A 26,326-nucleotide genomic window follows, 5' to 3' on the forward strand; every position below is an offset into this window, starting at 1 on the left:
ATTAAGAAAAATAATAACAGTGTGAGATTGTTAATGTGAGATTGATAAAATATGAGTTGATATGTATAAAACCCTGACATCTGTGGTTTTACAAAAGAAAAAACAGTTCTCAGAAACTGCTACGTGGGTGAACTTTTATCTGTTCTTGTCAGTTGATTTAACTTTGCAAGTTCATATCTTTACGGTCAAACAGGCACTGTAAAACAAAGTTTGATAAAGTTTTAAGATACAAAAACCCTATCAGTATAGTTTCCTTAAATGATTAGAATGGCTCTTAAGGTGGCCACAGATTATTCTTTGGGGGCCAAGGCCACCAGTGGCACCTCTCTGGCTTCTCCACTACACCTGATAGCAGATAAAGTTCCTCCCTCCACTCACCAGGAGCCATCACTCTGTGCTGCTTTAGACAAAAAGCACCTCCCTCTTTTCTTCTCCACAGTGCAACTCCTCCCCACTTGATTATCTTGCATCAAAAACATTGTTACATTCTCTGTTCAATTCCAGTCCAGAAAAACTCTCATCTTCAAAACTCCAAACATTCACTGTTCAAGTCCCTCAGAGACAGGGAACATTAGCATACTGCTTGTAATAAGATGGAGGTAGGTTGTTGAGAGCTTTGTAAGATTTTAAATTTTGTTCTGATTTTGACTGAGAGCCAATGGAGAGAAGCTAAAACTGGAGAAATATGATCAGAACTCTAGCAGCAGAACTTTGGATAAACTGAATACTTTAAGGGTTGTTTAGACACTCAGATAAAAATAGTCCTTAAATGACATCCTGGTCAAAATTAACACTGAGATTTTGTACATTAGAACTGGAGGCCACTTTAATGCCATCCAGAGAAAGAGGAAGACTGAAGAGTTTGTTCCTTAAAGGCTCTTTGTTGTGGTCTGTTTCTGTAGGTCCCTTCTGGATCTGTATGACCCTGGTGTTCTCCGTAGCAATCAGTGGGAACCTGTCCACCTTCCTGCGTAAGATGGGGAGCCCCAACTACCACTACAGACCACAGTTCCACAGAGGTCTGTACTGGTCCACCTGCATGGCCTAGCTGTTGCTGCAGCTCCTGACTCTGTTGTGTCTCTGCAGTCACCATAGCTGCAGTGGTGATCTTTCTGTACGCCTGGCTGGTACCAGTGGGTCTGTGGGCTTTTCTCACCTGGAGACAAGGGACTGAAAGGCAGATGGGAGGCTACTCCTTCCTAGAGACTGTGTGTGTCTATGGCTACTCCCTCTTCATCTTCATCCCCACATCAGTGAGTACATCCTTTCTTTAAAGCTTCTATTCCACGACTGACAACCCCCACAGAATAAATACCGTTATTTCCGGACTATTGAGCGCAAAGCCGTGCACATTAAATTTAAACGACATTTTTCGTTTGTACATAAATAAGCTGCACTTGTATATAAGTCCCAGTTGTTCTGTAAGAGTACCACTGACTGCAGCTCCTCGTCCAAGATGGCCGCTAATTAACAACAGCTGTCGGCCATCAACCTGATGAGGACCTCCTGTAGTGGACTAAGCCTGATGTCAAAACTGACCAGATGGACAGAAACTGTCATTTCATTGATTTGAATCCAGAAATACAGTTTGACCCATCCTGAGACTTTCTGTCTTGAATTAATCAAGTGGAAAAGACAATTCTCTATGATCATTACTATTTTACAAATGTTTTGATAATCAAATTGTGTTAGTTCAAACAATGTTTACATGTTGAAGTGAACTACTCATTTTTATTTACTTAAACAGTAGTAATGATTTTTATTCCTCAATTCAAAGTGAAATCAAGTTGGAGTACATTACAGAGTAATGATTCAATTTCTTGATCGTCTGCTTTGAAAGTGAGCAAATTTGTAAGTGTGTTAAAGTTCAAGCTTCGGTCAACTAGAAAGTTTACTGAAAAGAAATGTCATGTTTAACTTTTACAGCAAGATACAGGAGAGGTGGCACCACGAAGACTGGTTTTCTCCAACAATCTTTCTGTCTGTTCTTAAACAATTTAATCTCTGTCCTTGACTTTCCATAACACCTTACATCACAAACCACACCTCTGTTCTGGTCCATCCACCAATCAGAGGCTCTCAAACGAACCGGAAGTGGAGCCCATTTAAATATCGGCACTTCCTAGTTCAAAGTAGAGTTCAGGAGTTTTGGGATCCAGAATGCAGAGAGTTTGGGAGTTCATGAATGCAAAACGCAGGCATTCATGGAGGCTGCTAAACCAAATAAGCTGAACCAGAGACGATTTTGGGAATTATAACTTCTGTTTGGATAACCTCGCACGGCTCTCTAGGTATTTGGCTGTTCTCACTGAGACGCTGAACAGTGGTTGGAAGTGAGACTCCACGCCGGAACTGATCTATCTTCAGAAAAGGTAAAAGTCGACCTTCACCAAGAGTGTACTGTTTGGGACAAGCTGATTTCGAAGGAGCGTGCACGTTCTGGTTAAAACAGATAAATTCCCTCACACATCTCTCTGTAAGATAAATCTCAATTTTCCATCTTTAAACTCTCCTTTCTGCTAGAAAATTAATCCAGATGTTTTCATTAATGTCTGTGGTGAAGCAACGGAAAACCATGGCCGTATGGTTTCCTGGTTGTAAAAGCTGATTAATTATGTTGTTGTTTTCATATTCTGCCAAATTAATGTAAATGTTTGATGTTAAACTTTGATTCTGTAAAATAAATGACCGCATTCATTTTGATGGGTCAAAGAAAAATGACGTCTCACGTTACATTTCATTAAATTCAATGCACGTTTTATCCAGTCCAGAAAGATGAGTGAACCCGTTTAATTGATGAATATATCAGCATCTGTTCATCTACACTCCTACATAAGGCTGCAATCCAGTGTTGCTTTTCGATGGAGCATTAGCCATCAATGGTATTTGTGCCTCCGGCCTGTACCTTTACTGTTGGTAAATTTACTTACCAGCTCTTTCTTGTCTTCAGTAATCCAGTCTCCTCGGTCCTGGTTCCCTCGGTCCTGTCCTGGTTCTCCTCTTGCCTCGCCTTGGTTCTCTTCGTGCCTTGCTTTCCACCAGTTGTCAGCCTCCTCTGTCCTGCCTGACAACTTGGTCTTCTCACCCTCTGGAGCTATCCTCTGGCATTGCAGTTGGACCCATATACCTCCTTAAACCTGTAAGAGAGAAACTTCATCAGAATCAAATCTTACCTGTTCCATCCTGCCGACTTCCTCTGACCATCTCCTTCTTCCCCAGGAGCTTCAGAGTAACGACTGTTACCTTTTCCACTGTAAATAATAAACACTGTCACTTTTGCATTTACCTGAGTCTGTCTCATTCTGGGTCTCATACAACTCTGGTTTCCTGGAGTCAGAACAGAAATGCTGCAACCAAATCAGCCCCATTATGAGACCAGGAGCAAGCAGGCCCTCGCTACCTCTCAGGTGGAACGAATTAACAATTTGGAAGAGATGCTGCAGCAGATTCTGACCCAACAATGCTCTGTGCAGTCCAACCTGCAGGAACTCGGAGGTATGATCTTTTCCATTAAACAACAAATTCTACCTCCCTCTCCTCCAGCGTCTGTCATCCAGTCGACCCCCAGTACCACCACAGAACTCCCTGGCCCGGTTCCTTCTGCTCAGCAATTACTTGTGAAGCCTTCGGAGCTCTTCGCAGGAGATCCTGATCAATGTGGAGGATTTCTACTCCAGTGCAGGCTCACATTCGAATGGGCTCCATCTTTTTACGCCTTTGATGCAGCTAAAATCACCTATTTCATCAGCCAGCTAAAAGGTAATGCCCTCCGTTGGGCCAATTCCTTTTTACAGTTCCACGATAGTTCCTCTGTTCCTTACAAACAAATTTTAAAGGAGTTTCGTAGGATTTTTGATTGCCCTCTGCAGGCGCCGAATGCCGTAAAGTGACTGCTAAGCCTACGTCAGGGCCGACACGCAGTTTCTGATTACGCCTTGGAGTTCTGGATCCTCGCCGCTCAGACCGGCTGGAACGAGCTAACACGACAAGGTACCTTCCTAAACTTTTTGTCTGATCACCTCAAGGACCAAACTACAGCTTGAGATGAACCTGAGGGGTTTTATAAACTAATCGACCTGGATATCACCATCGACGACAGCTTCTGGGAGAGAAGAAGAGAGCGGGATTACAATTCCCATAGACCTTCCACTTCCGGGTTCGTGACCCCTCCAAGTGAGCTACACTCCTACAAGCAGATTAAAGAGAACTTCAAATCCCAGTCGTCCCCGGGTCCTAGTTTTGCTGTGTCACCGTTGGTCCCAACAACACGCCCCCCTTGCCTTACCTGAGCTCGAACCAATGCAGGTCGGGCGTACATGATTGTCACCTGAGGAGAGACAACGTCGCAGTTGCACTAATGTCTGCATTTATTGTGGTAATCCCGGGCATTATCTACCTCACTGCCCATTTCGGGGAAACAAGAACGCCCACCAGTAAAGAGGGAGATACTGATGTGTACCTCAGCGCTTTCCTCCCCATTTAAACTCTTGCTGCCAACTGTTATACAAATAAATCAACAACTCCTGTCCTTGTCTGCTCTAATTGACTCTGGGGCCGGGCAAAATCTTATAAATATGGATCTGGTTAAAAAATACTCTCTTCCCACTCTGGAGATCTCTCCTGTTTCTGTTTCTGGCATCACCGGAGAAACGTTAGCTCAGGTCCACCATAAAACGACCGAACTACACTTAATCATCTCCGGAAATCACCACAAAATTAACAGTTACTTTGTGTTTGATTCTCCGACATCCCAACTGATCTTGGGTTTCCCCTGGCTTAAGAGCCACAACCCTGACATAAATTGGGAACTCTGGCGGGTAGAGAAGTGGAGCGACAAATGCCTAAAGAACTGTTTACGTTTCGCGATTGCCAGTCACCCACAGATAACGCCTCCAGAGGAGGAGGTGGATTTTACTGCTATTCCTCCTGACTACCATGACCTGGCAGCAGCTTTCAGTAAACAAGGAGCCCCGTCTCTCCCCCCGCATCGCCCATACGACTGCTCCATTGATTTGTTCCTGGACGCCCCCTTGCCGACAAGCCGACCCTACAACCTCTCTGGACCCAAGAGGGAGTTGATGAAGAAATATATTAATGAATCCCTGGACTTGGGCATTATTCACCTTACCACTAGGGGCAGGTATTTTCTTTGTCGCCACAAAGGATAAGACTCTTCGCTCTTGTATAGACTATAGAGGATTGAATAACATTACCGTAAAGAACAAATATCCACTCCCTTTGATCGATTAATTCCACGAACATTTACAAATGGCCACCATCTTCACCAAGCTCGACTTTAGAAATGCCTACGACCTGGTACGCATTAAAGAGGGTGACGAGTGGAAGACGGCTTTTAGAACTCCCCTTGGCCATTTTGAATATTTAGTAATGCCTTTTGGCTTAACCAACTGGCTGTTTTCCAGGCCCTAGTGAATGATGTTTTGAGAGATTTCATTGGTGTCTTTGTATTTGTTTATCTCAACGATATTTTTATTTACTCCCACGACCCAGTCGAACACACACAATTATTTGATATAGGAGAAAAATGTGAGTTTAATGTCTGCACAGTTTCTTTTTTGGGATTCATTTTTGAAGGCGGGCACTGCAGGACCGATTCCAAGAAGACGAGGGCTGTAGTTGAATGGCCAACCTCGGAATCTAGAAAACAACTGCAACGTTTTTTGGGGGTTTGCCAACTTCTGTAGACGCTTCATAAAAGACTACAGCCACGTGGCAGCCCCTCTGTCTCAACTCACTTCCAACTCCAGGACTTTCAGCTGGACCCCAGAGGCCAACACTGCATTTAGTAAGTTAAATAAACTTTTTTCATCTACACCCATTCTTTGTCATCCTGATCCCAAACGCCAGTTTATACTTGTGGTTGACGCCTCAGACACGGGGATAGGGGCCGTGCTTTCTCAGAGGTCACCCAGCGACAATAAGGTCGACCCCTGCGGGGTTTTTTTCCAAACGTCTGTCCCAGGCAGAAAGAAATTAATGAGGGCAACCGCGCGGTCAAACTGGCCCTTGAAGAATGGCGGCACCGATTGGAAGGCACTGAGACCCCCTTCTTAATTTGGACCGACCATAAAAATCGGACATACCTCAGAGACGCTAAACGCTTAACCCCAAGACAGGCTCGCTGGTCTCTGTTCTTCAATTGTTTCTATTATATTTTGACTTTCAGACCCGGCTCAAAGAACATCAAACCAGATGCACTGTCCCGTCAGTTTTTACCACCAGACATACCTGACACTGAAGAGACCATCGTTCCCTCCATATGTATTTATGGAACACTCACCTGGCCTATAGAGAGTGAGATCCGAGAGGCCCAAAAAAACGACCCTGACCCTGGCAATGGACCTCCTGGAACCCTGTTCGTCCCGTCTTGCATGAGGTCAAAGGTACTACACAGGCTTCATACAAACAGATTGTCTTGTCACCCAGGTACCGCTCGCATGCTCTCTCTGGCCAAAACACATTTTTGGTGGCCTTCCATGACGCCTGATGTTAAGGCCTTTGTCGCAGCCTGCCCCACCTGTGTCAGGAACAAGACGGGTACCCAACCACCAGCAGGACTTCTCCAACCCCTGCCTACTCCTAGCTGTCTGTGGTCACACATCTCTATCGATTTTGTCACGGGTCTACCCCCATCAGATGGTAACACCACTGTACTTACTATCATTGATTGATTTTCCAAGGCCACTCATCTTGTCCCGTTACCCAAGCTTCCCTCGGCCCTCGAGATAGCGCAACTCATGGTCCAACACGTCTTCAGGATCCATGGCATCCCCTCTGACGTGGTGTCAGACCGCAGTCCACAATTATGTCGCACAGGTATGGCGCTGTTTTTGCAAATCTCTAAGAGCCTCCACCAGCCTTACCTCGGGCTACCACCCCCAGTCCAACGGCCAGGCTGAACGCTGCAATCAGGAGCTGGAGACCACCCTCCACTGCATTGTGGAGAAAAATCAGCCAGCCTAGAGCCAGCATCTAGTTTGGGTGGAATACGCCCATAGGTCCTCTGCCACAGGTATGTCCCATTTCAAAGCTTCTCTTGGATATATGCCCCCTCTGCTCCCCAGCCTGGAGACGGACTGCACTGTGCTGTCAGTCCAACTCCATTTTCGCTGCTGTCGATGTGTCTGGCGTCAAGCCAAAGCAGCCTTGCTCCGTACAGCGGTCCAGAACAAGAGACTCGCCGACCGTCACCGCTCTACGGCCCCATTGTATCAAGTGGGGCAACGAGTATAGTTATCTACCCGGAACATCAACCTGAAAGACACCACTCTGAAAATGGCACCCCGCTTTGTTGGCCCCTTCCCCATCTCCAAGATCATCAACCCCTCCGCTGTAAGAATCAGAATCAGACTAAACTTTATTGGAATTGCACCGAGGTACAACGCGAATATGTACGTACAGGTCGTCCGAAAGATGGGCGGAGTGCACAAAGCTGCAACTACAGGAGAGCACGGCCATTTTATCCTTATCAGATAATAATCTTAGATAGGAAAAGGGGGAGAAACATGAGGGTAGATAGTGGTATTACAAAAAAAGATCTTTCACATCTTGTCTATCAGGACACGATTTGAGACATCAAAACTCTACCAGCAAGCACAATTAAAACATGATTACATTTGCGTTTGACATCGAAGTGTTGAGATTTGTCCATGAGCATCTTTTCAGATCAGCCACAGTTTCTGAAGATGTTGTTCCAGCCAGCAGTTCTGATAAGCTTGCACAGAAAGTTCTCGGGAGGGGGGGGGATGCGATAGATGAAGCTTTTGTCCTTGGGTACTCATGTCCCAGGAGAAATTTGATAGTCAGCCTGTCTCCAAGGCCGTTGGGAGTCTGATTCAGATAAGCTTGATTTTTGTTTTTTCTTCAGGCAGACAGATTTTTTTTTTTCAGCCTTGAGTCTATCTGGGCATTCTGGTTCCAAAAATGCCTAATTGTGGGATTACATTCCACTGATCCATGCTATGAGTCTCCTTCAAGGTTGAACCCACCACGCTGACGAGTCCCAGAAGCCACAGGTGGTCTGCGATTCTCATTCGCCTCCACCTTATGGTTAAGCTCGTAGACCAGACGATTTAAAGTTCCCACAGCGAGGACCAGTCCTTCACACTGACTCGGAAGCTTTTCCATGGCCAAAACTGCTCCCGCTGTCTTCTTCAAAAGTCGATAAAACAGAGCCCCGCCGATTCCAAAAAGCAGAGACCCTGCTATCATAATTCCAAATATGTAAACGTCTTCAACATCCTCCTGAGACAGGACTGTAATGCACATCAATTGCCACACTCCCCACGAATCCATGACGTACCCCACAGCGTGAGTCTCTGCTGGACACGCCGGTTCCCCAGGACCTTGTAGTTTTGATGAAAAAATCTCATCAATAGAGTTGAACGCCCACGATACCAAATCCATAATCTTCTTAATTTATGTTTGGGAGATGAGACCCAGGTGCTTCAGACACACAGAGAGCAGAGCAGAAAGAAGGAAAACGGGGGAGGAGAAACAGAAGCTGCCACCTCGATCAGAACCTGAAAACCTAACCTAACTCTATGAAAATCCACCTTACGTTCCATGTTTCCCATGTCAAACCCGTTTCAGAGAGCTCCTTGTGTCCCCCCCCCCCCCCCCCCCCCGCATGATCGACAACCACACTCAGCGTTCACAGTGAGGACCATCCTCGACGTGCAACAACAAAGTAGGGGTTTCTAATACCTCGTCGATTGGGAGGGTTATGGCCCAGAGGAGAGGTCTTGGATCCCTCACTCATTTATTTTGGACCCCAGCCTCATCACCTCCTTTTCACGAACCACCCTGAGAAATGCCTCAGGTCGCCTGGTTGCAATTCTGGGGGGAGATACTGTAAGAGTACCACTGACTGCAGCTCCTCGTCCAAGATGGCCACTAATTAACAACAGCTGTTGGCCATCACCCTGATGAGGATCTCTTCTACATAAGGCTGCAATTCAGTGTTACTCTTCGCTGGAGCATTAGCCATCAATGGTATTTGTGCCGCCATCGAACTCTGTCACGGAACAAAAAGGCGAACTCTGGCCCGGGCTAAAACCTAGGTCTCGGTCCGGTAGAAGAGAACTCCAGCACGGTTCATGTACAGTGTGAATGTAAACAGACCGGGCCCCGCTCCACAAGCAAGAAGTGGAGTACAGCGCAGGGCAAACAAACACGCATTTCTCTTACCTTATATGGAGCCGTCAGCTGCCTTGTTTGAAAAACAACATTCTCCATGGTCTTCTGTCTCATCTTCTGCCTCATCTGAGTCCATTTTTGAAAAATGACTAAATATAACTCCTAAAACTGCTAAAACTTGATGCCACTCTGTTTTTGTTTTTATTTCCCAAAGAACAAGATGTGGCTTCAGAGGTTTTTGTGTTGTTTCTTTCAGTAGTTCTTGGTGCAGCGCCCCCACAGGCGAGCGAGTGGCTCGACTGCACAGTGCAGAGTGAATGCAAATGCACCAGCTCAAATGTAAACAAAATGTCATGAATATTGGTCCCCAACCGAACCGAGTCTACCGGACTATCTGGTGTGAAAACAACCTCACTGTCCAACTCCACATGTGAAACTTCCAGGCACTCACCCCCACTCACTACTCTTTTAGGGGTGGAGATTTTTTCAAGGGTAGAGGTGGAAATACGTCACTTGAAGGGGCAGATGATCGCATGTGATTTTAAGATATGTTGTGTCGTCTGTTGTGTTTAAATTGAGTGTTCATGTAATTATTTCCAGTTTACATACGCAATATACCTCTCATTTGTTCAAGGTAGTCATATTTGTTCATAACTTTATTATTATTAAGCCTGAGACCTCCCGGATCAATGCAAACAGTTACCAGAACGCACCCTGACAAAATAAGAGAGTTCCCGGATCCTGCTGTATTCGTCTTAAATTGAGCACTGCCCCAAGTCTTCATGACAACTACCTCCCTCACTCATGGTTACTCTACTGAATGGCCTAACACAAACTAACACATAATGAACACATGATCTAGGCTAAGAAGAACAGACTAATCACTAAAAGAACAATGCTGAACAGCTTACTGAAATGATTAACAATGAACACAGATTTTACCCATAATCCCTCCCTGAGGCCATGTGACCAACAGTCAACCACAATGGATCACAGTATGCTACAGTACGTGCCAGTAACATACACAAATACAAATAGTAAATGTTTTTTCTGAAAAGTGCTAGTTAAAAAATAATACAGTAGCCTACCAGGAAGTCATTGATCGCTATATTCCTCCTGCTTGTGGAGCAGAATTGCTCTGTGAGCATGTGAGGCTCACATGCTCTGCGCCTGCAGGGGAATCCCCTCTCCCCATTTTCTCCTCTCGTCCCCATTTCATTGGTTCAGCTGTGACCTGTTTGGTAATTTCATTGGCGGTCTCAGAGACTGTACACCATCTGGTGACGTCACAGTCCTCCTCTCGCCCCTCCGGCTGCTGGAGGGACCGCCTTGGCCAGCAACAGCAGCAGAGGTGCTCCACAGCTGTGGCAGCGACTTCACGCCCCGCTCCTCTGCCGGCCCCCTCCACCAGGTAACAGATCCTTGAGGGGAAAGTATGTGTTTTTTGATGATGTTTTTTTATATAAAGTGGAAACACCTCTGAAAGTAAACTTTTTTCATCTGAGACTTGTCAAGATCAGCTGAGCTCACAGCTGCCTCTCTTCACACATTCCCCACACAGAATGAGCCAATAACCTTTAAACAGCGTTTTAATTGACACAGCAGTTCAGTAAATATCACAAAACACTCGTCTGCCACGTCAGCTAAAATTATGCTTTTTTCAGCAGACCGAGTCCAGTAATATCCCTCGTTTTCAGCCAGAGCCCGTTTTTAATTTCTGCTGTTTTCTGCCCACTCACAGCACAGCGGGAGTAAATGTGTTTTCTCCATGACAGTTGTAGCCTCCACTGAAACAGCATCTCACTCAGAAAGCGCTCACGCCTCCTCTCAGTGCGCGCCGGCTCACCTCAGCTCTATGTGAGACCGCAGCCTGGGCTCAGCACAGAGGCACACATACAGCCCCTTTTTTCTGTCGGAGCCCCCCTTGGGTTCCCCCCGGAGAATCTCCGGAGCAAGTGATGGCAGTAAGGATTTTTAGTCTGGTTGACATTCATGAGAAACATGACACAACACAAATGCGTGCCCGCTCTCCGAGCGTTACTCAGAGTGGCAACGAGTGTGTTCCCTGGACAGATGGATGGACCGTCTGATCAGCAGGGGTTACACGCTGCAGTTCGCAGCTCAACCCCCACCGTTCAGAGGGATTATAGAGACGGTTCTGTCTTCTCCAGAACAGAGCTCATCTTTCCAGTCAGAATTTCAGGAATTCCTGATGAAAAAACGTGATTTCCAGAGTTCCCAACGGAGAGGAAAATACGTTTTTTTTTCCTCCCACTACTTCCTGGTTCTGAGAAAAAACCAGAGGGATGAGACCCATTCTCATCCTGTTCATGTTCAGCAATTCGATCATGGGGAGACAATTCCACATGCTGACAAACAGCTGCTGGAGAACTTCACCAGAACGACTGGCTTTCACCTCCATAGATCTGAAGAGCGCATATTTTCACATTTCCATCATTCTGAAACACCCCACGCATGTTCTCGAAATGCGTGGAGACGGCTCTGCAGTCGTTACACATGGCAGGAATGAGAAATCTTTTTATCTGGACGATCTGCTCTTATTAGCTCGGTCCAGTTAGAAAGCTGTTGCACAGACCAAAACGCTTCCACCTGCTAAACCTGGGGTTTTCTATAAACTGGGAAAACCTTCCATTTGTCCATCCCAGATGATTGTTTATCTAGAAGTGGAGCTAAACTCAACTACAATGAGAGCTGTTTATCACAGCTGAGAGCCGAAACTCTGTCAGCTCAGCTCCGCTGTGTCAAACACTGCAGCATAGTTTTTCATTTAGCCTTTATTTATCCAGGTTAGTCTCATTGAGCCACGAGAACTCATTTTCAAGAGAGACCTGTTTAGGGAGCAGATGGGGGTTAAGGGCCTTGCTCATGGGCCCAGAGTGGGGCGAATGAGGGTGGGGGCAAGTGTGGGTGTTTCACCTACCCCACCCACAATTTTGATGTTGTCGGGGCCGGGGCGTGAACCGGCGATCTTCGGATCACAAGCCCACCTCTCTAACCTCTGCGCCACCACTCCCCAATAGTGACAGCTCTGCCTGTCATGTGACTCCTGGGACGATGTCAGCGGCCCACATCGTGGTTCGGCTGGGCCTTCTTCACATGAGACGCCTTCAGAGATGGTTCGCCCGCTTGCGCATAGATCCTGTGTGCCAGAAGAGGTGGATTATCTTTGTGCCCCCCTCTGTGAGAACTGATCTGAATCACTGGGGAAACCCTCTCATTCTGTCAGAGGGAGTTCCCATCAGCAGGACTACGTCACACGTCTCAGTTTTCACAGACGTGCTCCTGTCAAGCTGGGAGGAATGTGTCTGTCCCAGGCAGTGGGAGCACAGTGGCTGGACCACATGTCACTTTACATAATGTGCTATAATGTTTCACGGTCTGAAACGTGACTCAGCATTTGCCCCTGCTGTGGGATCAGCATGTTTTGATCCACACAGACAACAAAGTGACAACAGTTTACATAAACCGTCAGGGAGACGTGTGCTCAGCCCAACTGTTACGCATCGCGAAACAGCTGTTGTGTTGGCCACAAAAAAACCTGCTCTTTATCAGAGCAGTGTACATTCCCAGCGTCCTGAACAGGTGAACGGATATCATGTCGAGGGGCGGTCCCCACCACAGAGACTGGAGCCTCCATCCCGAGCTGATTTCTCAGATTTTGGAGCAGGTTCGGCTGAGCAGCAGTGGATCTGTCCGCCACATGGGAGAACGCCCAGTGTCAATTATGGTTCTCACTGAGCCCACGAGACGACCCACCATTAGGAGTGGACACCTTCGCTCACAGCCCGTGGCCAAAAATGCTCCTTTATGCATTCCCTTCAGTCCTGCTGATATCACAGACCATGGACCAGGTTCGGGAGGAAGAACCGTCAGTCATCCTCATAGCTCCCCAATGCATATGTGCTCTGTGGTTCCCGAATCTGCAGCGACTGATATCGGGTCGGCCGTGGGATCTGCTGTGGGGGGGCGCTCTCCTCTTGGCAGGAAGAGCGATTAGGTGTTACCCAGAAATAGGTCAGCACCTTTGGATCTGTCCGCTGAACAGATCCGTTTAGAAAAGATGGGCCTCCCACAGGATGTGGTGCATACGTTCAGGGTGCATGAGCTGCTTCCACCACAGCGCTGTACACATCATGTGGACAGTTTTTCAGCGCTGGTGTGCAAAGAAAAGCGTGGAGGCCATCTCATGTCCACTAGGTGGCGTGCTGTCATTTCTATAGCAGCTGATGGACAGAGATCTAGCGTTCAGCACAATTAAAACTTATGCTGCAGCTATTTCTTCCAGTCACAAGGGCTTCGGTGACATCAGTTCTTTATCACCCGTTGATGAAGCATTTTCTGGAAGGTGTACAGAGACACAGACTGGTGTCACGTCCACTAGCTTCACAGTGAGACCTAATGATGGTCTTGCACACTCTGATCAAAGCTCCTTTTGAGCCTTTAGATCAGGTTTTACTTAAATTTCTGTCATTTAAAACAGCCCTGCTGTTAGCTCTGACGTCGGCAGTGAGTGAGTGATTATCTGCTCTCTCTGTTGCTCTCTCATGTCTCAGAATTCAAGCTGACGGCAGTTCAGCTGTACTGCGTTTTAATCCTCTTCTGAAAAACATCACAAGCTCATTGGCTCTGCATGGAGGGATGACAGTGGAGGATATTTGTATGGTGGCTGCCTGGTCATCGCCATGTTCAATTATTAGTTTTTATCTACGTGATGTTTCTACTTTCTCCATGACCCATTCTGTTCTCAGGGTTCTGTCAGAATGATTATTATTTTATTATTATTTGTTTCATGGAGCCTCACTTTTGAGTTCACACCTGCCTGCATGCAGTCGCAGTGTGAGATATTTATTATCAGTCACAAGTTCATGACTGCTGATTTTATTGTGCTATTCTACTTTTTTATTTTATTTTATTGTGCTATTTTATTGGGCTATTCTACTATTCTACCAATAGTAGAATAGCCCTGTTAGCCTAGTTTATGTGTTCATTATATGTTAGTTTGTGTTAGACCATTCAATACAGTAACCATGAGTGAGGGAGGTAGTTGTCATGAAGTACTGTGGGGTTCACTCTGTCTGTGTGTTGAACAAGAAGATAAAGTCTGTAAAATGCCTTTTGGTGGTTGATATCTCATTTTACAACGTGGACACCCACTTATAGACAAGTGCGCCCTGTGTATGTACAATTTTTTGTGGGCGTGGCTTATACTCCTGTGCGCTCAATAGTCTGGCAATTACTGTATTTTTGCATGGATAAAAGATATGCTTTTTCTAGCTTTGACAGCCTCATTACTGGACACTCCAAATAATCAAGTGTCTGTACACCTACTACTGATTAACTTTGGAGTTTAAGCAATTCAAGATGGCTTTCACAGTAAAGCAATCTAAAGGCCACCACATACTCGGGCGTACTTCACTCCGCAGAGGTCCGCGCATACTCGAGGCGGACTCAACGTGGACTCGAAGCAAACGTCTGCGAGCCATGTCCACGCAAAGATCAATTTTTACGACTGCATACTCATACTCCGTGTCACACAATAAACTGCCCAGCGACCGACTGTTTTGTATGCGACACCAATGTATTAAATTCACTTTTTTCATCCCTGATCTGGTTAAATGGCCTTTTCTGTTTTTTTTTGCTAAGAGGCAAGTGATCTCTTCCTCCTCGTCCGTTGACACCATGACTGAAATTGTGAGAAATGAAGGAATTTGTCACAAGAGAATTAAAATCAGGCCTGGCATGGCTAATTGGGCTGGAGATTTCCCGTTGAGCTGGTCTGATGTGTGGGCTGCAGGGCCAGCACTCCCTGTTGTATTTTTTAGAACTTTTTATTAACAACATATAAACACAGAACACCGCTGTGGCTGGGCTGCCAGCTGCCTCTACCCAGGGCCGCCAGCAGCTTTTTTTTTTTTTTTTTTTTTGCGACCTGTCAATCAATCCAGTAGGGGTGTCAGCAAATGACCAATCGGATCGGCGACCTCAATTTGTCCCGAAGGTAAACTCCCCTTGCCTGCAGAGCTGGGCTGAAGCCCATCAGGATGAAGTCTCAACCGTCTGCGGACAGTGCACGCAGTGTTCGCGTGGCTCACAGAGTACACACAGTAACCCCCGAGTATGTGCCTTTAGCCTCACAACATTACATGAGCTTTTGCATAATTTACAAGGTTTGACCAAAATGGCTACAGCTCATCTTTCCTCATGACGATTGCAGTTTGATATGATTGCATCCTTGTTTGCATATTAAATGTATTCAGAATTCCTTCCTGGGCATTTAGTGTGTGCTTCTGTAGTGGTCAGAGGAAAACTGACTGAATGTTTGGCAGATAGTCATCACTTACCATTGATCAATGGAAAATCTTGCCATCACCAGATCCTGTGGATCATCCCACTGGAGCCACTGCAGTGGACTTTGATCGTGGTTGCAATGGTGGTCTCTGGCTCAGTGTTGGTCCTCACCTTCTGGCCTGTGGTCCGTGACGACAGTAAGTTTATGGCTGTGGGCACCATGATTACCATCGTGGTCCTGAACGCCCTGCTGGCCATCGGGTGTAAGGTGAGTGAAGTCCACACACAATCGGTAGCAGAACTATTCACACCTCCTGGCAACCTTTACATTTTGTTGTAGGGGTGCACCAATTGCAGTTTTCTGGCCAATCACCTATTTCTAAAAAGTCTGACCTGCCGATACCGATTTTGTTTTATAAGCGACACTGTCAGGTGTTATAAGGTCTCAATGCACCTTCAATTTTCCAATATTATTTTGTTGAAAAACATACCCTTGAACAATATCCTCGAAACGATACAAACTGGTTTTAACTGGCCATGAGGTAGTGCTCTGAAATATAAATCAAGTTTAGACAATTGTTGTTAAAACTAAAAAAATCTGTGAAATCTGTTTCTCATGCAAGTATCAGACAATTTTCCAAAATTAAGGAAATCGGGGCCAATTTATTGGTGCACACCAATTTTGTTGTCTTCCAGCCTAGAATTTTAATCTGATTATAAACAAAAATTAGGTAAAAATATACTTTAGGATAATTAAATGGGAACAACCTTTTTTTTAAGTCCTTCATCCATCCATCAGCTGCCACTTGTTCCAGAGTCCAGACGTCTGTTTCCCCAGGTGTCCGGAGAAGATTATGAAGTTTTTCAAGGCTAGCAGCTTGTCCTGGGGTCTTCTCCTAGCTGGACATGTTCTGTGGAGGCATCTAGGTGACATATCTTTACCAGATGTCTGAACTAGGGGTGCACCGATAAATCGGCTGGCCAGTTTATCTGCCCCGATTTTCTTAATTTTGGGAAATCAGCTGATACTTGCATGAGAAACTGATTTTACCAAGTGTTTTAGTTTTAACAACAATTGTCTGAACTTCATTTATATTTCAGAGCACTACCTCATGGCCAGTTAAAAACAGTTTGCATTGTTTCTAGGATATTGTTCAAGGGTATGTTTTTCAACAAAATAATATTGGAAAATTGAAGGTGCATTGTGAACTTATAACACCTGACAGTGTTGCTTATAAAACTAAATCGGTATTGACCAAAATCAGAATCAGCAGGTCAGACCAACAATTTTCAGTCAGTTCATCTGGACAGTTTCTTTTTTTGCTGAAACGTTTCACCTTCCATCTGGAAGGCTTCATTAGTCAAGGAAACACACAACAAAACTGATTCTTTCCCAAAACAACTTACTCCAAAGTGGAACAAACCAGTTATGTTGGTGCTAGGATGGTCTCTTTGGTACACCCCCTCCTCTGGAGCCGGCCATTTTCCTCGTCGACAATCATGTCAAACTTGTTCAAAACCAAAAAAACAGGTCAAACGTTTTTAGAAATCGGTGATCAACCAGAAAACTGCAAACGGTGCACCCCTAGTCTGAACCACCTCAACTGGCTCCTCTTGATGTGGAGGAGCAGCGGTTTTACATTGAGTCTTTCCTGGTTAATTGAACATCCCATCCTATCTCTAAGGGAGGGTCCAGCTGTATTGCAGATAAAGTTCATTTAGACTTCCTGGATCCACAGTCAAATTCAAGTTGTTTATTTATCATATGCAGGTTAACACAGGGTTAACAGTACAATGAAATGCTTAGGATGAGAAGAACCGATTTGACTCGCTAAAAAAAAATCAAAGAACAAACCAACAAGAAAATACAAAAAAGCATGCAATAAGGGTACACAAAAGAAGTACCAAAAAGTGAAAAAGTAATTAATTAAAATATTTACAATGTCCTAAAAAGAGAGATTGATATTGACATGGTAGAGCAGGATTAATCTGAATAAGTATTTCAAGGTAGTAATATACGCTAAAATGCACATGATACACACACACACACACACACACACACACACACACACACATATTGCACATAATCAACATATACACTACATTGCCAAAAGTATTTGCTCATCTGCCTTGACTTATGAGCTTAAGTGACATCCCATTCCTAATCCATAGGGTTCAATATGACGTTGGTCCACCCTTTGCAGCTAGAACAGCTTCAACTCTTCTGGGAAGGCTGTCCACAAGGTTTGGGAGTGTGTTTATGGCAGTGCTTCTCAATTATTTTCAGTTACGCCCCCCCCAGGAAGAAGTAAACATTTTGCGCCCCCCAACTCTCCGCCACAGCTGTAAATAGTATAATTTGACTAAAAAATTGTTATAAATACACCTCTGCATAACATTGTACCCTTATTAACATTAAATAAATATATATCAACTTACAACAAAGATTATTAACATTGTTTTATAGTCTGTAACAGAAAAGACTTAAAGTGCATCAGTTTGCCTGATATATAAAAATCTATTCTTATTTAAACTGTAAACATTTTTGACCATTTGATACTGAACAATCAAATTGAATACAATCAATAAATAATAATAAATTCAAATTGATCAGCAACATTTTAAGTCAGGAGTGTTATATACAACACTTTGACCTACAAAACAAAAATAAATAAAACAATTTGTGCTGATTTATTTTATTTTTTTAATCAAAATGAGGAAGTCAGGATTAATGGCTACAATGAGCACGTTTTGCAGTGCACAACTTTTTGAAGCAGAGTTTGAAACATGATCCTGCAGCTCTCAGCTCCTGCTCCATGTTGTGCTGGACCTGGAACTGGACCTGGACCTGGACCTGGACTCAGAGCAGCAACAGCAGAGAAGTCGCAAAGAGCGAGCGAGCATGCTGGCGGTGGGGGGTCCATGGGAATGCGGCACGCTCACAAGAACCTGACAAGTTGTTTAATGACAAAATATATTTTGTTAGCAAAGAATACAGTCCTAACATTTGTTAAACATCTGTTTTTATAACAAATAAAAAAGAAACATCAAACTTGTGCTTTGACAATTGCATTTCACCCACAGTTGCTGTGCACTGTGGGTGAAATGCGTCCAGAGCGGAGGACTAGTTAGCAAAGAATAGAGTCCTAACATTTAATAAGCATTAGCTCTGTGTTTAAAAAAAAAAGATAAAAATTGTGCTTTGACAAACAAAAAAATATTGTTACAGTAAAATAGGAAGAGGGGCAGGTAACGCTCTCGCTTTGAGTTTATTCTCTGTCACATGCGTGCTGTGGGTGACAGGCGTCCAGAGCGTCACCAGCTGAGGAGGTGTCACAGCGACACGGTTCAAGCATGGCTCCCCAAACAACAAGACAGACGTATTTGTTCATAACATTATTATTAGTCAGACTGAGAGTTGACGGATTTTAGCAAACAGTTGCCGAATGCACCCTGACAAAATGAGAATGATGCAAAAAATAAATAAATAAATAATTAATCCCTGCCACAAAATGTTCCCCAGGGTCACATGCCCCCCTGGCATTGCTTCGGGCCCCCCCAGGGGGGCGCGCCCCACTATTTGAGAAGGACTGGTTTATGGGGATTTTTGACCATTCTTCCAGAAGCGCATTTGTGAGGTCAGAATCAGAATCAGAATAAACTTTATTGGAATTGCACCGAGGTACAACGCAAATATGTACGTACAGTCGTCTGAAAGATGGGCGGAGTGCACGAAGCTGCAACTACAGGAGAGCGTGGCCATTTTATCCTTATCAGATAATTATCTTAGATAGGAAAAGGGGGAGAAACATGAGGGTAGATAGTGGTATTAAAAAAAAAAAAATCTTTCGATAGATGAAGCTTTTGTCCTTGGGTATTCATGTCCCAGGAGAAATTTGATAGTCAGCCCGTCTCCGAGGCCATTGGGAGTCAGATTAGATAAGATTGATTTTTGTTTTTCTTCAGGCAGACAGATTTTTTTCTTCAGCCTTGAGTCCATCTGGGCGTTGTGGTTCCGAAAAAGCCTAATTGTGGAATTTAGTTTCACTAATCCATGCTGAGTCTCCTTCAAGGTCGAACCCACCACGCTGATGAGTCCCAGAAGCCGCAGGTGGTCTGCGATTCTCAATCGCCTCCACCTTACGGTTAAGCTTGTAAACCAGATGATTTAAAGTTCCCACAGCGAGGACCAGACCTTCACGCTGACTCGGAAGCTTTTCCATGGCCAAAACTGCTGCCGCTGTCTGCTTCAAAAGTCGATAAAACAGAGCCCCGCCGATGCCAAAAGCAGAGTCCCTGCTATCATAAGTCCAAATATGTAAACGTCTTCAACATCTTCTTGAGACAGAACAGAGAGGCACATCATCTGCCACACTCCCCACGAATCCATGACGTACCCCACAGCGTGAGTCTCAGCTGGACATGCCGGTTCCCCAGGACCTTGTCACTTTGATGAAAAAAAAATCAATAGAGTTGAACGCCCACAATCTAAATCCATAATCTTCTTAATTTATGTTCGGGAGATGAGACCCAGGCGCTTCAGACAGACAGAGAGCAGAGCAGGAAGAAGGAAAAAAACGGGGGAGGAGAAATTGAAGCTGCCACCTCAATGAGAGCCTGGATCGTCACATACTGATGTTGGATGAGAAGGCCTGGCTCTCAGTCTCGGCTCTAATTCATCCCAAAGGTGTTCTATCAGGTTGAGATCAGAACTCTGTGCAGGCCAGTCAAGTTCATCCACACCAGACTCTGCCATCCATGTCTTTATGGACCTTGCTTTGTGCACTGGTGCGCAGTCATGTCGGAAGAGGAATGGGCCAGCTCCAAACTATTCCCACAAAGTTGGGAGCATGGAATTGTCCAAAATGTCTTGGTTTGCTGAAGCAGTCAGAGTTCCTTTCACTGGAACTAAGGGGCCAAGCCCAGTTCTTGAAAAACAACCCCACACCTTAATCCATCCTCCACCAAACTTTACACTTGGCACAATGCAGTCAGACAAGTACCGTTCTCCTGGCAACCGCCAAACCCAGACTCATCCATCAGATTGCCAGATGGAGAAGCGTGATTCGTCACTCCAGAGAACGTGCCTCCACTGCTCTAGAGTCCAGTGGTGGCGTGCTTTACACCACTGCATCCAATGCTTTGCATTGCACTTGGTGATGTATGGCTTGGATGTAGCTGCTCGACCATGGAAACCCATTCCATGAAGCTCTCTGCGCACTGTTCTTGAGCTAATCTGAAGGCCCCATGAAGTTTGGAGGTCTGTAGTGATTGACTCTGCAGAAAGCTGGCGACCTCTTCGCACTATGTGCTTCAGCATCCGCTGACCACGCTCCATCAGTTTACGTGGCCTACCACTTTGTGGCTGAGTTGCTGTCATTCCCAAACACTTCCTATCAGTTCCATGCTGGAATTCACTGAGCTCCCGAGAGCGACCCATTCTTTCACAAATGTTTGTAAAAACAGTCTGCATGCCTAAGTGCTTCATTTTATACACTTGTGGCCATGGAAGTGATTGGAACACCTGATTCCGATAATTTGGATGGGTGAGCAAATACTTTTGGCAATGTAGTGGACCACGTATAGGTTATTGCACAGGTAGTGACATTGAGGTTGAATTATTAGTTATTGCCAGTTTGTACAGTGTTATTTATCGAGTTCAGTAATCTGACAGCTTGCGGGTAACAACTGTCCTTTAGTCTTTTTGTATGCGATGGCAGACTCCTGTATCGTCTGCCTGAGGGTAGTAGAAGGAAGAGTCCTTGTGCTGGGTGGGTGTGATCCTTAATGATGCTGCATGCTTTACGCAGACATCGGCTGTGGTAGATGTCCTGGATGGTGTGGAGACTGCTACCAGTGATGTCCTCTGCTGTTTGCACCATCCTCTGTAGAGCTTTCCGGCTCTGACTGGTGCAGTTCTTGTACCATCTCAATGGTGCAGCTATAAATGCTGGTGAAGATTAGGCATTCGTACCAAACTTAGTTAGTATTTTTAGGAAGTAGAGTCTTTGTCAGGCTTTCTTGACCACAGTGTTTGTATGTAAAGTCCAGGACAAATCCTCGGTAATGTGAACGCTGAGGAACTTGAAGCTACTGACTTGCTCCACCTCAGCGTTGTTTATGTTGGTGGTGGCGTGCTGGCATCCACGTTGTTTCCTGAAGTCCACTATCATCTCCTTTTGTTTTGGTGGCATTTAGAGAGAGGTTATTTTCCTGATACCAGCTGGTCAGTGATTTCACCTCGTCTCTGTAGGCACTCTCTTCATCGTTGGTGATGAGGCCCAGGATGGTGGTGTCATCAGCATACTTGAGGATGTTGTTTGAGCTGTGCTTTGTGGTACAGTCATATGTAAATGGTGAGTACAGTATTGGACTGAGGACACAGCCCTGATGTGTACCGGTGCTGAGGACTAGTGTGGAGGAGAGGTGACAGCCGATTCTCACTGCCTCTTGTTCTTTCAGTCACTACCCAGAGTTTGTGACCATAGTTGAGGACAGGAACGTAGACCGAGTGGTAAAAAGAGTGTTTCCTTGCAGCTCAGCTCCCTCTTCGCCACAACAGACTGGCACAGAGTCCGCAATACTGTAGAAGCTGCACCGATCCATCTGTTGAGCTAGCTTACCATTTTTGCCTCACTGTCAACAAAACGTGAACTTCCTAAACGCTCCACTTCAGGCAGCACTTCCCTCCCAGCCCAGAGAGCGCAGTCCCTCCTATTGTGACTCAGAACCATGGCTTCAGATTTAGAGGTTCTGATTCTCGTTCCAGCTGCTTTACCGAACCCCCTTTGCCCCCTGGCTGCACAGAGAAATTCTGTTTGTAATCGTTATGAACCGAATCGGTAACAAGGGACAGCCCTGGTGGAGTCCAACTCCCACGTGAAGGTGTCCGACTTACAACTGGCAATGAGAACCAAACTGTCACACTGCTTGTGTAAGGACAGAACAGCTTGTAGCAACAGACCTCTGTCCTGACAGAGCCCCCCCCCCCACACACACACACACACACATGCAGTGTACCTCAAAGAACACAGTCCAACTCCTTCTCAAACTCTGCTTGGCCTAAATCTGCATAAATAAGATCAAAGTGAACTTTCTGACCACAGTTCTTATGAAGCTCGGTCAACTCTTTGGAAACTGAACATAAATATCTTTATCTTAAAATCAATCATTGATGTTAATTGGCCCGTCTTACTACAGTTAAGCTCCAAAATTGAATCTGTTAGAATGAATGTTTTTCTATGCATGCTGTAAAACATTTTAAATGTTTGCCTATTAAAATATCAGATAACTTCTAGATTTGAAAAGATTATGCTCAAGATACTGGCAAGGTCTATACAGTCTGGTGGGATTGGACAGAGGATGTGAAATCTGTATGCAGTGAGTTGTTGTGAATCAGAACCATCGGTACTATGTTACATTAGGTGACTAGATAAACTGGAGGTAAAAACAGGAGCAAATTAAGAAAGCATCCTGATGCTGCTCAATAATCCAGGTAGATAAATCTAACAAGATTGAGTCAGGTCCTCTGGACAGATTCTTATTCTTGAAACGTTTCGTCTTTTATCTAAAAAAACTTCTTCAGTCTGAGGAGCTGCACTAAACTCAGTCTTATAAATAGCACCTTCTCATAGTGGATCAACCAGTTTGTTGTTGACATCCAGAACTGGATGTTCACATGATCAAGGAAGACCAAAATCCTAATGGCTGATCATTAGTGCTCTGATGGCTGCTTGCTGTTCACAGGGGACTGAGTGATACTAGCAATAACAGCATTGTAAGAAGAGGACAGTTGGACACGGAGGCCTCCACCCCTGTTTCCTCTTTATCGCTCCTGCCCAAGTTGGCGAGGCGACAGGCGCATATAGACATGTAAATATGTCTGTGGGCGCGCACCCCAAACACTCATATTGTGGCCGACCACAAGGGGGCTCCACTCACACGCAGATGTTAGGATGTTTTGTTTTTAAAAATATGTAGAAAAAATTACATGCACAAAATTTATTTTTTATCAGAGCTTAAAATTATGTTATTCAAAGTGTTGAGCATAATTTTGCTGTTGTTTATGTGTAATACCATAATAAAATTATGTTTATACTGTTTAAAAACGGCCTCTGTTTTACACATTGTGGTGTGTTGCCAGTTGGGCTTGTTTTGGGTTTATTTTCATAGAGCTGGTTGCTTGATTCTATTGTGAGATCTGGCAACATAGAGTCCAACATTTCACTCACCACATCAACTCTGTGGATAAATATATAAAGTTCACACAAGAAGATGTAAAAGATGGGAGGCTGGCTTTCTTGGACTTTGACGTCTCAGACTCTGATGGAGGACATTTGTGAACTGAGGTGTATCACAATCTATCTGTACTTATATAGCGCCTTTCTATCTTGAAATAAGATAGAAAGGCGCTATATAAGTACAGTCCATTTACAAACCCACCAACACAGACCAGTATTTGCAGTTTGACTCCCATCACCACAGAGCAGACAGCGTCCCCACTAACTCGGGAGACGGGCAGAAGGAGAAATCCTACATAAGACAGGCTCTAGAGCAATGTGGATATCCTAACTGGACCTTCCTGAAAGCAGAGAATGGACTGAAAATGGACTGTACTTATATAGCGCTTTTCTATCTGATCAAGATGCTCAACACAATCTGTTCCCTCATTTACCCATTCATACAGCACTCTACTAGATCTCTACAAAGAATAATCAGAGCTTTATCACATTCATACACCGATGGGACACACATCAGAGACAATGAGGGGTTCAGTGTCTTGCCCAGGGAAACTTCGGCATGTGACTGCTGGTGGAATTGAACCCCCAACTCTTGCATTGGAGTACGACTGCTCTAATCACTCAGCCACAGCCGCCCCTGACGAAGAAACCCAAACAGGACTCCAGTCAGCCAACAGGTGAAAAGGAGGAACCCAGACCCAGACCAGTGGTCATTCCATATGTTGAGGGAGTATCAGAGAAACTGAGACGTTTATTTTCTAAACACAACGTCCCAGTGGCTTTTAAACCCCAAAATACATTAAAGACTGGTTCATCCCAAAGATCCAGTCCCCCGGCACAAACAGAGTAATGTTGTGTATGTTGTTCAGTGTCAGGAGGGTGATCAGTCTTACATCGGGGAAACTAAACAGCCACTGGCCAAAAGGATGAACCAGCACAGAAGATCAACATCATCAGGCCAGGACTCTGAGGTCTACACTCATCTCCAGGCCAGCGGTCACTCTTTCAGGGATGAAGATGTGCACATCCTGGACAGAGAGGAACGATGGTTTGAGAGAGGAGTAAAGGAGGCCATCTTTGTGAAAAGAAATCGTCCATCGTTAAACAGGGGTGGAGCCTCCAGGTTCAACTGTCCCCCTCTTACAATGCTGTGATTGCTAGTATCACTCAGCCCTCTGTGATTAGTAAACAGCCATCAGGTGCTAATGATCCATTGTTAGGCTGATGGTCCTTCTTGACCATGTGATCAGCTGGTTCTGGTTGTCAGCAGCAAAACTGGTTGATCCACTCTGAGAAGGTGCTATTTAAGAGACTGAGCTGAATACAGCACCTCAGACTGAGGAAGTCTTTTAGATAAAAGTTGAAACGTTTCAACAAAAAAGAATCCGTCCAGAGGACCTGTTAGATAAATAAAAAATGTGTTTTGCCTTTAACTTCATTAATCCAAGTATTTTTATAGAATTGTTGCTTTTAAACAAATAAAACATTCAACTATATTCCAGGCTGTAAGGCAACAAAATGGAAATGACACCAGTACGGATGAATACTTTTTACATGTTTAATAAAGCAACCATTGAACCTCACCATTTCTCTTTCAGCTATACTTCTTTCAGACACCAGACCAAACCCCTTCACCAACAGCCCCGGGGATTTACTCCAACCTGACCGTTCAAGCCCACTGACAGCGGCTGCAGCTGGTTGAATCAGACCTCCATGATGCACAACGTTATGATTTCAACATTCAACGGGACTAAAGGAAACTATCAGGCCAAGTCCATCCTTCCAGCAATAACAGAAGAGTCATCAAAAATAGTGTTGAAAGTGGTTAATTTGAGGTGCTCAAGCATTCTGCTTTTGTTCTGGTAAAAGTTAAGTCATCTCAGATACCTTTTTAAATGATAGTCTGGTCCTTTCTGGAACGAACTGGCTCCTAGTGTTACGGAGCACATCTGTTCTGGCTGTGAAAAAGTGCTCGTCCTTCCCAGATCTCTTCTGTTTTTGCTTTGTCATATTTACATGTTTCACATCTTTAATAAATGTTAGGATGCAAAAAAAAACAACAGTTTTTTAAATGATCACATACAAGAGAATCTAATATGATCAGTCAGGCCACAGTTAACAGATAACTGGAGGTTAACCTGGCTGTGGAGGAACGTTGCTGCTGATCATCGTCTGCTCGGATCATGAACTGAGCCGGACCTGTTCAGGGTTCTCGGGTACACAGGTTCCATCAAGGCAGTCCATTCAGAGTTAGACACCAGATGAAACGAGACGCACACCTTCCAAAAAAAATCCACTTTTGTCTCGTCAGTGCACAGAATTTTCCCTGAAGTGTTAGAGACCATCCAGATGTTTTGTCTTTGAGCCAACGTTACGTGAGCCTTTGGGTTGCCTTAGCTTGGCTGTGGTTTCAACCTGGTGGTCATTTCTTTGCTCTTTATTTGCTTAAAATCCATTTTGCAAACTTGTTCCTTGGTTGGTCTTAAAGTAAAATAATCAAAGTAAAGAAGGTGCGCACAGAGTCTGTATAAAAACAGACGAGTTGAAGCTTGAAGAGGAATACAGCATTATAATCTGACAGCTGTGTAGGTTGGACTAATGACCTCTGACCTGAACTG

The 26,326-nt window shown here is 44.8% G+C and overlaps 1 protein-coding gene across 1 annotated transcript; it reads left to right on the forward strand.

Annotated features, from left to right (window-relative positions):
* Positions 1-902: 902 nt before the first annotated feature.
* On the forward strand, positions 903-25,498 carry yipf2 (Yip1 domain family, member 2; the record flags this gene model as incomplete). The annotated part of the gene is given in 4 exon segments (XM_037689355.1): positions 903-1,019; positions 1,087-1,253; positions 15,554-15,736; positions 25,307-25,498. Coding segments are annotated over 4 exon segments (551 nt in total), but the record flags the coding sequence as incomplete, so codon positions are not given.
* Positions 25,499-26,326: the final 828 nt, after the last annotated feature.

This window comes from Nematolebias whitei, chromosome 15 (genome assembly GCF_014905685.2).
Source record: "Nematolebias whitei isolate Nwh7 chromosome 15, NemWhi1, whole genome shotgun sequence".
Lineage (NCBI taxonomy): Eukaryota > Metazoa > Chordata > Actinopteri > Cyprinodontiformes > Rivulidae > Nematolebias > Nematolebias whitei.